We start from the raw sequence: 16,563 nt of genomic DNA on the forward strand, positions 1-16,563 counted from the left end.
ACAAATAACTCAATTAAAAAATGAGCAAAAGATCTAAATAGATGTTTCTCCAAAGACATACAAATGGCCAACACATATATGAAAAGGTGCTCAATGTCACTAATCAGCAGAGAAATGCAAATCAAAACCACAATGAGATATCACCTTACACGGGTTCGGATGGCTACTACCAAAAAAAACAAGATAACAAGTGTTGGCGAGGATGTGGAGAAAAGGGAACCCTTGTGCATTGCCAGTGAGAGTGTAAACTGATACAGTCACTATGGAAAACAGTATGGAGGTTCCTCAAAAAACTAAAAATAGAACTACCATATGATACAGCAATCCCACTTCTGGGTATTTTGTCAGAGGAATTGAAATCAGGATCTCGAAGACATACCGGCATGCCCATGTTCACTGCAGGATTATAAACAATAGTCAAGATATGGAAACAGCTTAAATGGTCCATTGGCAGACAAATGGATAAAGAAAATGTGGTATATACATACAATGGAACACAGGAGTACACCACTCCCATAACTAAAGACACTTGGTAACTAAAACATGGGTGTGCTGCCTAACAAAGTATATAAATGCACTCTCTTTATAAACTTGGGTACAATTCTTAGTCTATTCCTTTCACGTCAGATATGTTATCACAAGGGTAAATACAGACAAGAAAGAACTTTCGCACAGAGTATCTGTCAAAACTATATTCCCTATTGTCAATTCCTCACCTTCTATAATCATAGAAGTAGATGAGTATGAAACTGCTCAGGGTAATCTTCACCATTATAAAGAATTCATTTTCACATAGGTAATGAAAATTCTCCACTCCTTTACTGTTAGTAATTACCCCTATTGCTTAGTCTAAATTAAGCCTCCAGTGACGGCCAATTTCAATTAGAACAGAAATTAAAATTCATGTTGATTTTACCATTAAATTATATCTTAAATATCTAAAATATCCTAACTCTTATTAATACCTTTTATCACCACAGCTTCATCAGTATAGAGGTAGTCCAAAATAACTTTCAGTATGTCAGAATGTATTGGCATTTCCAGAGCTGCACAACTGGAAGCCTAAATAAAATTTAAAAAGTAAAATAAGTAATTTTAAACTACAAAATACTACTACATTCTGATTTAGGTTATTGAACTCTGAACAGAAATCACATCAAATGCAAAAGAACCTAACATTTATAAAACACAATGCTAAAATGGCATACATTTAATTTTAATACACCTTATAACATGAAAACGGATCAAGAAAAACTGAGAAAACTTGAGGAAAAAAGAAACACATCGGTATTCCCAATACATATCCAAATAATAATGGGGATATTTTTTAAGTAGCTTTTTTGCAACAATTTTGATTTCTAAATGTTGCTATTTTCCAGCAGGCTTAAGCATAAATAAAGTTCAATACAAAAGAAAAACTGAGTTAAAATATCAGGTTCCCATTTTGAATTTCTTTAGTACATAATTTCCCAAAAACAGAAAGAAGTATACAGAAAGAAGTGTGGTTACCAGCCTACTTGGTTTCTACTTAGATCTTACCTCAATCCATGAGCTACTCAGCATACTACGAAAATATTCTGAAAGAAAAAAGTTCAATTCAGGAAAAATAGTGAAACAATACTAACACCAATAAATCAGCAACTAATAAAAAGTGTACATACCAAGTCTAGCACAAAGAACACATTTATGACAAGGAAATTCCTTTCCATCCACTGATTTCATAGTCACATCACACAGAAAGGAGCTGCAAAAAAAAAACATTTAATTTAAGCAAGAGTGACTTCTTTACATATTTAGTAAATAAGAAAATTCATTATAGGATTTGCTTAACTTTTGATTTTTCTTAAAGGTAGCAGAGAATATACAACTTGAAGGTACACATACAAATAAAGTACTTCATCTCCTTCCACTATAGGAAAAATAATAAGGGCCTTACAATAAAGCTAACATTTGAAAAGGGAATTGAATACAGATAATATTCAAAAAAAGTCTTCCTTCTAATTTTCCTTTTTCATTACAGGCCCAGTGTTAATAAGAAAAGTAAGTGACATCATATTCAAAGGTCCTTAATTCACTTTTTTGTACAATCTGTCCTGTGCTAATAAGCACAGTCTAGACACCTCCAGTCTCTTTCTCTGAAACATTTCACCTACAAAGTACAAATACCTAAAAATAGAAACTTTTAATAACATATTTAGAATAGTATATTTATTACTGAAAAAATTTACACTAAAAGAAATAATCATTGTAATGATGAAGAGGCATAATTAGTTTGGTTTCTGGGTTACCATCATTTCCTACTTATAAAAAAATACAAAATTCAGGCAAGGAAAAATAAAAATTAAAAATTCTTTTCTTAATTAGAAAGTCATCAGAAAAAAGCAAACTGTTTCAATGTCTTATTGAGCGATTATTATTTTATCCATTTCCCTCAAGAGTTCTCCAACATTTCCAGAAATGAACTACTAGTAAGAGTAAGAAGGTATCTATCTACACATTTTGCTTTATATGTGAGTAAGAAGAGCTCTATTTCCACACTTAGGTCCCAAAATCTAGAGATAACAAATTTATCTTCATTTCCTAACTTACCATTTTTTCTGATTTAGCTTTGGTTTATTACCAGATTTCTTAGCAATAATATTAATTTTTTCATTTTCAAATCTGACTCCATCTAACCTGTCAAGAATAGAAAAAAATTAACAATTGGTAGATACAGTCCCCTACCAAAACAAATAAATAACAACAAAAATCCAACAAATTAGCTTACATCTGAACATAATTATATAATTTATATCACCTAGAAAAGTATCTCAACAAACCCCCTACTCTGTGATAAAGACATACCATTCATTCGCCTTCAATTTTACTTAGAATTCAAAATATATTAAATATCATTACTGACAAAAAACAAATCTAAGCCATGGCACAAAGCCCTTCACATACACCCTCTCCCGCTCCTACCCTACAACTAAGGTTATACTGCCACAAGCAACATAAATACCTTATAAAAAGAGAAAATTCCAAAGAATCTGGTTTATAATATGACAAATACTGTGTTAGGCACTTTATACATGCTGCATGACAAAACTACACTAACGATATAGATCAATATTATCCCTCTCATTTTATATACTGAGAGACTGGGGTTCAAGGACAGTAAGAAATTTGCCCCAGGTAGTCATAGTAGAGCTAAGAGGCATATACAGGTCTTTCTAACTTCAAAGACAGTACTCTTTCTAGCACACCACACTGCCTGCCATTTCGATTCGTTATACAAACACCATAGAGAGTTCAAACCCACTAACAGCTTTCCCACCCTTTAATGTTTAGTCCAGGGAGTCCCACAGACATAGCTTTAGCAGAAAATGGAGGAAGAACACACTCATGTACCTCCTGGCAAAACAGGGGGAAGGAGGAAGAGAAGAGGGGAAGGGAGGGGAGGAAAGGTAGGAAGAGCAACGCAAAGGAAAAGAACAAGACAAGAAGAATTTTTAAGAGGAGGACATAATAAGGCACAAGAATAGATATTAAGTAGGAGGATACCTACTACATACCTACTACTCAAATTACTGAAACCAAATTTCTTTGCAACATTTTGCAACATTTTTACAGGATCATCTTCCCCAACACTTTTTCCTTTTTTGGAAGATTTGGGTTTGCTTTTCTGCTTTTCACTAATTGTATGAGCTTGATTACTTTTGTAAACTTCAAATGCTGACTTCTGATTATCTTCATGGCAATTCATTTTATTCAAATGAGAATTCGGAGTGCCCTGATATTCTTCTGGTTTTTTGTTTAAGTTTATTCTTGGTTTGAACCCATGAGTTAAAAAGTCACAAGTATCTGTGTATATATATTGTAAAAGGTATTCAAACAAGTCAGGATGAACCTTCTCTACTACAAAGAGATGGCATCCTGCAGAATCTTCATCTTTCCGGTAAACATCTGTAAAGTCTAAAGTAGTACCATCTGAAAGAAATAATTTCTGAAAAAAGTCAGAACGCACTGCCAAAATATATTTATGTGCAGGGAAGATTCTACTGCCAACTTGAAATGTCACATCATGAATACTGTCCATTTCATCTGTTTCCCTCAACAATTTGCCAAACTCTTCAAAAAAGGATGAGGAGGATACAGTTGGGATTTCGTAAAGGCTAGAAATGAAACAAAAATCATTTTTACTTTCAAGAGAATGAAAAAAAACAAAAGCATTCCTAGCCAGTTCTCCTTTTAAAGTGCAATTTCTTTTTTATTTATTAAACTTAGAAAAATTTAAATTTGGCATTTCCTAAAACAAAAATACTGCACACAGTCTTACTGTACCACTCTTTAAATTTTTTGTATTCCTTTTACATTTGTTTTTTCTCCTAAACTAGAATGATAAGAATTAAGCTTTCCTTTAAAAGAAGTGTTTTCTATTTCTATAGGAAACACTAGAATATAAATTTAAATGACTGTTTCATAGAAATTATTTATTTATTTATTCATTTGGTGAGGAAGATTGGCCCTGAGCTAACATCGATTGCCTATCTTCTTTTTGCTTGAAGAAGATTGTCCCTGAGCTAACATCTGTGCCAATCTTCCTCTATTTTGTATATGGGATGTTGCCACAGCGTGGCTTGATGAGCAGTGTGTAGGTCCGTACCCGGGATCCAAATCCACGAACCCTGGGCCGCCGAAGCAGAGTGCACGAACTTAACCACTACGCCACTGGGCTGGCCCCCACAGAAATTTTTTAAATGACTAAAAGAGTAGAGTACAGTATGCAACTTTTTCCTCTTTTATATCCTTTTATTTTACAAGTGGAGAAAAACAAACATACAGAGAACTGAGCAAATACCTCAGGTTTCTGATCCATAGGTCAGAAACTCAAGGAAGTAAACATAAATACATACACAGACATACAGTCTGTAACCATGGTTATTTCAGTACTATAGGAATGCAGTCACACCTTCCCAACCCACATTTTACCCTTCCAGGTAGGGGGACCAACCCTCCTGGTTTGCCTGGGACTGAGAGGTTTCCCAGGAGATGAGACTTTTAGTGCTAAATATGGGATAGACCTGGGCAAAGCAGGATGGAAGGTCACCCTGCTTCTATGACTTCTTTCCTCTTCAATAGTACCCTTGATATTTATCTTAATCTGTCGTCTCTCTACTAATGTGACTTAGAAGATTTGCACTGAGATTCACACTACCCTACAGATGATTATACTACCTCTTCTTTTGTCAATTCTCATCATATTCAAGGGTCAGCAATTTTTGCAAACTACATAACATTTATAATATATTTCTCAGAATCTGAGAACCTAGAGTAACATCATAAAGTACTAAAGATATAAATACATTTTGTGTGTGTGCGCGTATATATATATCTTCAATATTTTCAATAAATATCAGTTTACAAACTAAAAGGAACAGTCATCATTTGCAGTATAACAAATTCCACCTTTGAGTTATCCAGGTAACATGATTATATGTCTAAAGTCTCTACAAGACTTAGCAACAGCTCTTCAATTAAATTTGCTCCAGGAGCTACTAAAAACAAAAGAAACCCCAGTGATTGTTCCTTCTAAAAATGAAATTTAATATATATATACAGGTATACCTTGTTTTAGGATCTGACTGCAGGATTGCAAAGTTACATCCACTTGGATCTGTGCTGACACTAACAGCTCTATGGGCAAAAGTAAGCTTCTCAAGTCGAATTCTTTCATACACACTATTTATATCAGAGATACAAGACACATCTGATGAGGAATTATGAAGGTTTGATAAAATCTCTGCTAAAAAGAAAAAAATAAACTTCCATTAATCAAGGCTTTATTGAAACTATTAAAATGAGTTAGGAGTAAATAGAATAGAAAAACAATTAGGGGAAATGGAAATATCTTTTGTATGTATTAAATCCTTTTGAAGAAATACATCCTCTCTCTCTTCAGCACAATTTGCACCCTATATATTGGTTTTATTATACAGGAAATTTTGGTGGATCAATTCTCAATTATCCATCATTTTATCCCTTTCAAGAAACACATCCTCCACCAAAGTTATCTTTCTAAAAGCCAAATCTAGTATTATACTAGCTTCTAAAATTCCTCAGCTTGCATTAAAAATACATAAACTTAGCGTCTTCATAATCTACTTGCTTATTTGCTCCCTCCCTTCTCTCCTCCCCGCCCTTTCTTCCATTTACTCAGCAAATATCTGAGCGACCACACTGTGCTACTGTGATAGTAATCATCAGTCTATCCCTAGTGATACAATAGTGAACAAGATAGGCATGTCCCTACCATTCTGGAGTACATAGTCTCACAGAGAAGAGAGATATTAAACAAATGATTATATCTTTACAAGTCAGATCAAGGCCAAGAAAGAAATGTATAAAATTTGCATGCAAAAAAAAATACTGGCTACTGTACAAAGAATACTTAAAGTAAATAAAAATAATGACAAAATCATTTAGGAAACCACTTTTATAGTCCAGAAAAAGAATAAATAATACAGATTGAGGCTGTAGCAATGAAACTAGAGAAAAGAGGAAAGATTTCAGAAATATTTGAGACAGATGTGGCAAAACTTGGTGCCTGATTGGATGTAGGGGGTGAGAAAATATAGAGTGTCAAAGATAACCATTTACTTAGAAAACACCAGAAGCAGATGTGGGAGCATGAGATCATGAATTCAGTTTTAGACCACTAAATATGACTAAGACACAATTCTAAGGACTTTCCACATTTACAAGTTGAAACTGCATCCTGGTTACTCTCAAATTCACTCTATTTTAGTCTTAGGGGGCTTTACTAATCTTCCTCTGACACTCAGTTATTCCAATTTCTATGTTCTCAAAAAACTTACTATGTACATATTAGTAGTGGCCTCTATGAACTCTAAATATTTATATACATGTCTATTTCCCCTACAAACTTCTGAGTATCTGAGAACAGAGGCCCATCTTAAGCTATATCTGGCACATAGTAAATATACCTTAAATGTTTGCAGACTTGAGTAATCTATAAAGAAATAAAAGAAACGAATCAATAAATTATCCAAAAACCATTCCTTGGTGGCTTTATGATTTTGAAGGATATGTTTATAATTTTCTGAGTAATTATAAATGTTTTTTATCTATTTTTAGCATACAACAACTGATTTATTCATTCAACAGATGACTTCATGAAAGACTACTATGTGCCAAAAAATAAGCTGAATGCTAAGGATACAGTGAACAGTCATGATCCTTGACATCTTATAGTCTAATAGGAGATAGGCATTAAAAAATCACAAAGATAAATTCATCAAAACCAGTAAAAATAAAATACAAAGGGAATATTAGAAGTGAAACAGGCTAACTCAGTTTAGAATGAGGGATCAGTGAAAATATCTCTGATGAAGTTTAAATTAAGCTGAGATGTGAAAAATTAGGAAAGGCCCTGGGACTAACGATAGCTAGACAAGACTGAAAACCTGAAGGTCAATGTGACTAGAGAGTGGTGAGAGGGAGAGAAGTCAAGATGAATTCTGAGACACAGACAAGGGTCAGAGCAGGGGCCTTATAGGCCGTGTTTAGGAAGTGAGGAAACCATTAAAGAGTTTTTAAACACAGGAATATTAGAATGAGATTTTAAAAGCTCACTATGTTAATCAGTTGAGAATAGATAAAAAGAAACAAGAGTGGAAATAAGAAAACATTTTTTGCACTAGCCTATGTGATTTGAGCTAGGGTAGAAGTAATGAGATGTAGAGGCAAATGAATTCTAGTTTTTCTGGAAAAAAATCAACAGATCACTAATTATGAAAGAAAGAAAAAAGTTGCTAACCCAAGACAAGAAACAATCTAAGTAATCCATAAGTTTATAAATTTATAATCAGATAATTAAGAATGAACTATTAACAACTTCTATTTGCAATGGTGGCGTCTTAATTAAAGCTATCCTTTATATTCATCGAGGAATGAAATAAAACTTGTCTCCAATTATTCAGCAATTGTTTAATTAAACTACTTGTACTTTTTAAAATTTCCAATGAACACAAAAACTTTATTCTTCCTGAGATTTTCCTCTAAGTCACGAGATGTACCTTGTAAAACTTTAATTTTATATACACAAGTATGTACAAAACAAAACAAAACAAAAATATTGCATAAGCCACTCAATTCTCAATTTGAGGCGGAAAAAAAGAGCTTGGAAGATGGTTCAAAACCATCTGGGAAGTTTTTTCTGTTTTGTTTTGGTTTTTTTGGGGGGGTGAAGATTAGCCCTGAGCTAACTTCCATTGCCAATCCTCCTCTTTTTGCCGAGAAAGATTGGCCCTGGGCTAATATCCATGCCCATCTTCCTCTACTTTATATGAGACGCCGCCATAGCACGGCTTGACAAGTGGTGCGTTGGTGCGCACCCGGGATCCAAACCTGCGAACCCGGGGCCATCAAAGCAGAGCCCGCCACTATGCCAGTGAGCAGGCCCCGCATCTGGGAATTTTTTTTTTTTAAACTTTACACTTCCCTGCCCCTAGAGCCAAGGCCAGCAATTAGCAGTGAGCCATCTTTACTGATGCGAAGATATCATGATCTCAGGGTATATTAAGAGAGACAAAAGGTTGAAAACTCCAGATTTCAGTGGATCGAATTCCCTGTTTACCTGCACACACACAAACCAAAATCAAAAGAAGAGACCTAAAAGTAAACTTAACACTTGTCAATTAAACCTAATAACAAATACTTGTGAAATTAAAGGTTAACTGAAAGGTACTTTTATGTGCCATTTACATGTATGAACTGACCTTTCTTTTCAGAACTCTTTCTTTTCTCTTCAAACCATTTCCCTCTAAACCCTTCTCCATCCTGTGAGACAAATAAAATTTCATTTCTATTTAAAGCAATATCAGAAATGAAGACCTGGCGTGGATAGGCCCATCGACACTGCTTCAGAGAACTGCTGACTGATCTCCAGCAAAATACCTAAAACAAAACCAAATTACCTTGGAATATAAAGCAATATAGCATCTGAACAACCAAAAACAGAAATCAAGAGATAATGTCTCTAAAATAAAAGCTCTGATTAATATGTTTCAATGTTTATTCTTCCACAGAAAAAGATCAATACTATAAAAGTCAATTTGACTTTAAAGAACTGTCTTTCAGAAAAAGTACATCAAGCAAACATGAAGCATTAAAAATGCTTCAAAGACACACCTCTCACAAAAAGGTAATTTTCAGTATTACTTGTTTGAGGCAAATAGATCTGCTACAATGCTAAAAACAACCCCAAAAATCCTCAAGCTAAAACTTAGATGCCAGACTTGTTCTAGTACCATTTATTTACAAGAAGAATGAAAATCACCCTATGAAAATTCAAATTCTACTCTCAAGAAAAAACGGAGATGTATGTGTAACTCGAATATATACAAAAACAAAACAAAACAAAATCTTAGAAGCAGAAAAATCATCATAGAGTTCAAAGGCTACCAAGTGGTTCTGCAAACCTTACCATTCCTGAGAAATGGCTCAGTGGCTGCTGCTCAGAGATGGAGAGAATGATGAGAGATGGGGTGCTAGGCTTCCCAGTCCACCTGATGTGGAGCAGAAACCCTTTTGTCTGCTTCATATATTGGCATTTCAAGTAAGATTTCATTTGAAAAATTAATACTGCTGATTTTTAAAATTCAACTCCCTCATAATGAAGAAAACTAAAGCACAAAATGGTACCTGCCAAAGTCACTCAGAAGTTATGTAAACAAAAAAAAAAAAACCACTATATTGATTGACCGATTCCTTCAGAGCTTGGTTTTCACAGTTAAGAATCTAATTTTGTGGGCAGTAAATAACCAGAGGTATAAGCTAGATCCATATTAATATGTGAAACATATCCCAAAGTCAAATATGCTTTTTTATACTCAATTTTTTATGTAATTCCATGCCTCTGCTTCTTTCCATTAGTACAAATTCCAGCTCTAATTCTTAAATACAGTTCCCCGTATTAAAATGACGAACTGTAGTTTTACGCCCATAATACACCAGTAGGTGGAGCTTTATGATTAATTCTTCAATTTCTAAAATGTCAAATTTTATGGCACTTTATAAGCCTCAGAAAACATTCTTACAGTATGTTTTTATTTTATAAGCAAAAGGCAGAAATTTTCTGTAAAGTGTAAAATTTGCTAGCCAAAGTGTAAAATTTTTGTGTTACTAATGTATAATTTTTAAATTAACAATTTTATTAGAGAAATGTATGTTTGCACAAGGAACTAAAATTAGAACTCTACTTCCTTAAATGAAAAGAGCTGAGATTCTTTATACAGTGATCTAGAAATACATTATCTTTTATATATGACAGCTATAATCTCTGCATATATATATATAGTGTATATATTTGTTTAAAACTAAATCTGGGGAAAATTTTCCCATTACACATTGAATTTTTAATATTGCCTGCATAGCTTTTACTTTTTTAAAAGACTAGTTATATAAGCTATATCTATGCAATTCAATATCATTTATCAATACTACACATACATATCAAATAACCCATCAAAATCCCTTACTTATTTCCAATTTAAGCACAGTAAATGAAATTTTAAACTAGTTTCACAAAGCAGTACTGCGCAACATTAGTTAAATGTCATCATACTTTCTTTGAAATAACAGCTCCATACAAATTAGTACTGGATGTCAAAAATAAGTAAGAAAAGAAAGTCAATAGGAATTGTCACTATCACAGCATTTCCATGTTATCAGGTCCCCTACAGCAATCAACTGAGAACAAGTTTACTACACTTTTGCATAAATATATATATATATACTCACCCTTCCAGCTCCATCCATTGCAAGAATGCAAATATTTTGACCCCCATTTTCCTTCAAATGTTCAGGATCAACCTTGTATTCCATACGCCCCCCAGACACAAGAACCTTTTTCAAGTTTAGCTGTCTGCATGAAAAAAAATTCCAGATTAATGTGTTCTCTAAAATACACATGCTCAATTTTAAAGAAATCACTATTCAAACAATAACCTAGGGTGATTTTGGGAAAGGTGAAATAAGGCGAGTTGGCCTTCAGTATCCTTAATCCCTCCTTTCTGTTTCCCCGTACCCGATGGCTGTTTCTTTCTATAGTAAGTCCTTCCATCCCAACCGCCTCTACCCACACAGATACACACATCAAATATCTAAAGCCTCGCTTGCTAATGCATACATTCACTCTAGTTTAAATAACTGATAAGGCTAAAAGCTCCTAAGTGTATTTGCATTTTAATAGAAAAGGAAAATTTTAAACCCTTTGAAAATGAACTAGAAATCCTTAATTTCAAATATGGACAACCCTAAACAGATAGCGACCAGAAAAATCATCAGTATTGCTAATAACTGATCCACTAGCCATTTTGTTACACATTTCATATCTGTATATGTGATATGCCTATAGCATTATGTGAAACCTGCCTGCTGATACTCCAGTGATACTCCCTTTCAGATACTTGGCCTGCATTCAAAACAAATCTTTTTTCTTTTCAAAATTACTATGTTGTAACAATCTGTAACAAAAGAATTTTCTTAGTGAAAATTTGGATGTAACATATTTATGTAATTTAATGTTATCACGGCAAGTTTTATAAATAACTAAAAATAAAACTTAACATCCTACAAATCACCTCATAGTCAGTAAAAAATCTATTTAGTCAGCTCTAAGAAACACGTATGTTCACATTTTGATGTTTCTAAAACTGAAATATGACCTATAATTGATAACCTTCCAATTTTGTTATATATAGAAAAGTTGTGACAAATTAATGGCTGACATTTTCTGCTTATGAGCTAACTTCATGGATGGTAATTGTTTATGAAGTTACTGTCTCATTTACATTAGCAAAGGCACATCTGTTGCATTTCAATTTTAATTTATATCCCTGATTGCTTTAAAAGTTAGATGGCTAGTCTCTAGAATTCCTACATACTACTACTGCCACTAATTGAGCTATACTCTTCCAGGAATTCTATTTGTTCAAAGGTTTGGTTCTCTACTTGTATTCATTACTATAATTATATAATATAATGAAATATTATAGAAACCAATGAAATATTAGTCTAAAAAGAATGTTTTCTATCAAAGTTGAACATTGTGGAATGACACAATAAATGAGTAGCAAAAAACTGCTATCAAATCAGATATGGATTAACTATAAAATTGAAAATATGAACAATATAGGATTCTATATTTAACGTACTTTACAATTGTTTTTAAGCACTTGCTCCTTAAATTATTCAAAATGAAATCACAGGTGATATACTATGAGTAGAGTTTATGCACAAAAGACAGGGACCTCCAATTGGTGGACTTATCCATACTTAAAGCTTAGTTTTATGATTCCTTGCTTCAAGTGACATTTTTTTGTGTGTGTGAGGAAGATCAGCCCTGAGCTAACATCCATGCTAATCCTCCTCTTTTTGCTGAGGAAGACCGGCTATGAGCTAACATCTATTGCCAATCCTCCTCCTTTTTTTTCTCTCCCCAAAGCCCCAGTAGATAGTTGTATGTCATAGTTGCACATCCTTCTAGTTGCTGTATGTGGGACGCGGCCTCAGCATGGCCGGAGAAGCGGTGCGTCAGTGCGTGCCCGGGATCCGAACCCGGGCCGCCAGTAGCAGAGCACGCGAACCTAACCGCTAAGGCACGGGGCCGGCTCCTTCAAGTGACTTTTTGATTAGCCAACCAACTGCTAGTTTACTGCAAGCTACTATAACATGTTTCAGATAACAACAGGCTACACACGTACAAAGATAAAAAATGTACCAGTAGGCATAAACACTTGGACTGACGGTCCACGGTATACGATAAACTATTTTTTAAAAATAAATAAGTGCATAATATAAAAGCAGCTACAAATGAACCAATGATGATTGTGTCACAAACCAAGAGTTATGATTAATCTGGTTCTGTGCACCTGAAGCATAAAATCAGGAAACTTATATGTCATATTTAACCATAAGCTAAACATAATTCAGAAATATTGTTTTACAACTTACAGACAACTTTCACATATATTCACTGGATGCTTCCAAAAGACTAAAATCATCAAAGGCAAAACTGACTTTTTCCGACTTTCCCCTGCAATTTTTTCCATTTGATATTTCAGAGCACAGCATAAAGCTGATACTCAGATATTTGCTGGAAGAGTTAAACTATTATTGAAGTCATGTTTCTCTCACAGAAATACACATACTTAGAAGCCATCTTCTTGCACTGATAGTCTGCAAATAAGTAAATATCTCCCCTTGTGGTAACACAGACTGTGGCCCCATCACTTGCAGCAACCAAAGACAGAGTGATGTCCTTATGATGAAGGGCAGAGACTTGACGAGGAGCAGTTACACACTTTTCTCCATTGGGATCTAGTAAATAACCTAAAAGATTATACAAATAAACAAATAACAAAATATCTGTTTTAAGAATCCAATTTATTTTTCAGATATTGTCATCAAAGATTTCTTACCCAGTTGTCCACCATTTAGTCCCATAGTGTAGACAGCTTCTCTAGTCCATAACACTGTATGAAACCTGCCTGCTGCTACGCCAATGACTGTCCTTCCTTTCAGATATTTTGCCTGCATCTATTAAAAAAGACAAGTAAGACTGAGGTTTATTATAAATCTATGAACTAGTACCATTTTACAAAGATCCAGTAGACCAGGGTAGCAAATACAGCATACTTGTTGCCAGTGCCCCCTCAAGTGCTAATGGCAGTCATCACTAACAGATCTCAGCACTAATACTGAGACCCCAACTCTTCTCGGAGCACAAGACATTTTGATGCAACCACTTTAAATCAACAGTTTTAACATATAAAAAATTGACACAGTATAAAAACCAAATCATTCAACTTTTGTTAACAAGCAACATACAAAACAGGCGTTCTCACTCTTATTATAAAGTATGGTACTTTTAAGTTTGCTATATCCAGAGTCTCTCAACAGTGGCACTATTGACATTTTGGGCCAGATGATTCTTTGATGTGGGGGATTGTCTTGTGCATTGTAGGATGTTTAGTAGCATCCCTGGACTCTATCCACTAGATATCAATAGCACCACTCCCACCCCTACCCCCAGGTGTGACAATTAAAATATCTCTGCACATTGCCAAATAACTCGGGGGGTGGGAGGGGCAAAACTGTCCCCAGTTGAGAATACTGGATATGTCCACATCAAACCAGAGTTCCAAAGCAGGCAACGAGAATAAAAATAGGAGTAAAATCTACCATTCCTAAAGAAGTTTACAAACTGATTAAATATACACAAATTCCACAGTTGGTTGGAGAACATGGATCTTCTAAAAAGTACCACAGATTGGAGACTACCTCTAATTATTTTGAGCTAATTCCTATTGAGTCATTAGTCATCCAGAATGGGAAAGCATTGGATTTAAAAGCCTATTAATAAAAAATGTATACCTAATAATAATTTTAAATCCAGGGGATTAAACCAGTGAAGAAATTTAACATCTAAAATGCAAAATTTTATGAGCTGAAAACACATTTGTTGTGGGTGATGATTCTATTGACATACTAATTTAGAGCACCAGTCTCAGTTCTGTGTACAAGGTCCCTGAAGTTGAGTAAAGGTAACTGGTGGTGGTAGCTGTGCAAATGGGAGGGGGAAAGTAGAACAAAGAACAGTGGCTTTTGGACCTATGTCCCCTGACATAAACTTGGAAGGTGTGATTTCTATATAGAGGCAGATTTACCATGACATCAATAAGCTTAGGCTTCTGGGTGCCTCACTTGCATGGCCCATTTTGTGTTTATAAACTTCATACTTTTTCTTAAGGAGGGTCTCAAAATTATTTAAGTTTCAAACCCAAAAAATCTGGATCCCTCTCTCTGCTTATGAATACTTAAAAGTTGAATCTAAGGCAGTTTGGTGCCTCATTTCCCAAGTGCTTTCTTTCTTACTCTAAACAAATGTTAATTTGTACTATGCTTAATTTCCCCTGTGAAAAATAAAGTATATACCATTGAATATAAGTAGAATAGGTTGCTGTCAATACTTTCCATCTTTTTGTCCATATAGGTTTTACAGCAAATAGTCACCTCATTGTTTAAAAAAGAGAAGTTTACCTGTCTGGGTACATTACAACTGGAAGGTGGAGGAATAATTCCCAATTGGTGAAAAATATTTAGACCAAATGTGTAAACACACCCATCTTCAGTTAATACAACAGTATGATCCTTAGCAGCTGCTACCTGGGAACAATTATGGCCACTCAGTCCTTCCACAAGCCTAGGGACCTACAAAATAAACTTAACTTTAGTATAATATATTAACCATTTACCTAGAAATGCAAATAGAATCTGATGATGCTACATCCTGTATCTATCATAGCTAAACTCTACAATTCAGCAAGGGGCAGATGAGTTTAATAGGATATGGCCACTGGTTTATGAGTAAAATAACAATACGTAAGACATTTCAATAAAATAATTCAACAAATGATTTTTAAGCCCTTATACACCAAGTGCAAATTCGTTTGGTATGAATAAACGGAACTCTTCAGCCAAAGTATTCACGAGTGTATTGAAGAAATAAATAAAAATACAGGAATTGATGCATCCTTCAGTGACTAACCAAACATACAATATCATATTCCTATGGTGTCCTCTGTCCTGAGTTCACATCTTAATTCTGCTACTTACTAGCTATTTGATCTCAATGAAACTTCTTAACCTCTCTGTACCTCATTTTCTTCACCTAAATACAAAATAATAATAGTATTTTAGAGGATAAATTAGTGTAGGATTAGTGTAAGGAGTAAATGAATTGGTAAGTATGAAAGATAACGGTCTCTGGCACAGAGTAAGCAATCAATAACTGATTGCTAATATTACTATTGTCATTGTGTATAAAACGAGGATAATAATGCCTCTAACCTCACAGGGCTGTTGTGAGGCCTAAGTCAAGACAATGATACTGCATGACAAGCTTAACAATGCCCAGAATATAATGTACCCTCAAAAAATGGGAACTATTATCATAGCTCTCTCTCCTTTTTAAATGGATGATAAATATACCAGTAGTCATTTCAAAAAAAATTACCTTAAAAATAACCTAGCGAGGCAATTTTCTTGTATGTAGTAATTATTAGGTTTCTTCCAAGTAGCACTAAGTTTTAGTAGCACGAGAGTCAATTTTGTGATTATACTATGAAAACACTGGCTCAATTTTTAGACCACAAGTACTGTAATGAGAAGTTAAAAACAAATAAAAATGTAGACTGCTTCAGCAAAAGGGTTTTACAATTAGTATTTTTTTTTGGTGAGGAAGACTGGCCCTGAGCTAACATCTGTGCCAATATTCCTCTATTTTGTATATGGGATGCCGCCACTGCACGGCTTGATGAACGGTGTCTAGGTCCTCGCCCGGGATCTGAACCCGTGAACCCCAGGTCGTCGAAGCAGAGTGCACGAACTTAACCACTATGCCACTGGGCTGGCCCCAGTCTGACTTTCTTTTATTTCACCTGTGGAAATATCTTAAAGCTTATTTATATACTCTCCTGACTCAATATTTGCTATAAA

At 34.4% G+C, this 16,563-nt stretch overlaps 1 protein-coding gene across 10 annotated transcripts in view; it reads right to left on the reverse strand.

Moving 5' to 3' along the window:
- Positions 1–16,563, reverse strand: part of IBTK (inhibitor of Bruton tyrosine kinase) — a 129,669-nt gene that overhangs the window by 85,202 nt on the left and 27,904 nt on the right. For 6 of the 10 annotated variants that reach the window (XR_015555216.1, XM_087443818.1, XM_087443819.1 and 3 more), the window contains 11 exons: positions 15,106–15,276; positions 13,485–13,602; positions 13,215–13,395; positions 10,804–10,927; positions 8,781–8,958; positions 5,608–5,785; positions 3,555–4,154; positions 2,590–2,676; positions 1,662–1,744; positions 1,540–1,577; positions 966–1,062 (listed from right to left, as the gene is read on the reverse strand). Coding sequence is in view for 9 of the 10 variants with exons in the window: in XM_087443818.1 (XP_087299944.1) it covers positions 966–1,062; positions 1,540–1,577; positions 1,662–1,744; positions 2,590–2,676; positions 3,555–4,154; positions 5,608–5,785; positions 8,781–8,958; positions 10,804–10,927; positions 13,215–13,395; positions 13,485–13,602; positions 15,106–15,276 (1,855 nt within the window). In the remaining variant the exon portion in view is untranslated. The remainder of the gene's footprint in view (positions 1–965; positions 1,063–1,539; positions 1,578–1,661; positions 1,745–2,589; positions 2,677–3,554; positions 4,155–5,607; positions 5,786–8,780; positions 8,959–10,803; positions 10,928–13,214; positions 13,396–13,484; positions 13,603–15,105; positions 15,277–16,563) is intronic. The other 4 variants (XM_087443816.1, XM_004422063.3, XM_087443821.1 and 1 more) reach the window with 3 other exon arrangements.

Source organism: Ceratotherium simum, chromosome 19 (assembly GCF_057802395.1).
Source record: "Ceratotherium simum simum isolate JZ-2026a chromosome 19, ASM5780239v1, whole genome shotgun sequence".
Lineage (NCBI taxonomy): Eukaryota > Metazoa > Chordata > Mammalia > Perissodactyla > Rhinocerotidae > Ceratotherium > Ceratotherium simum.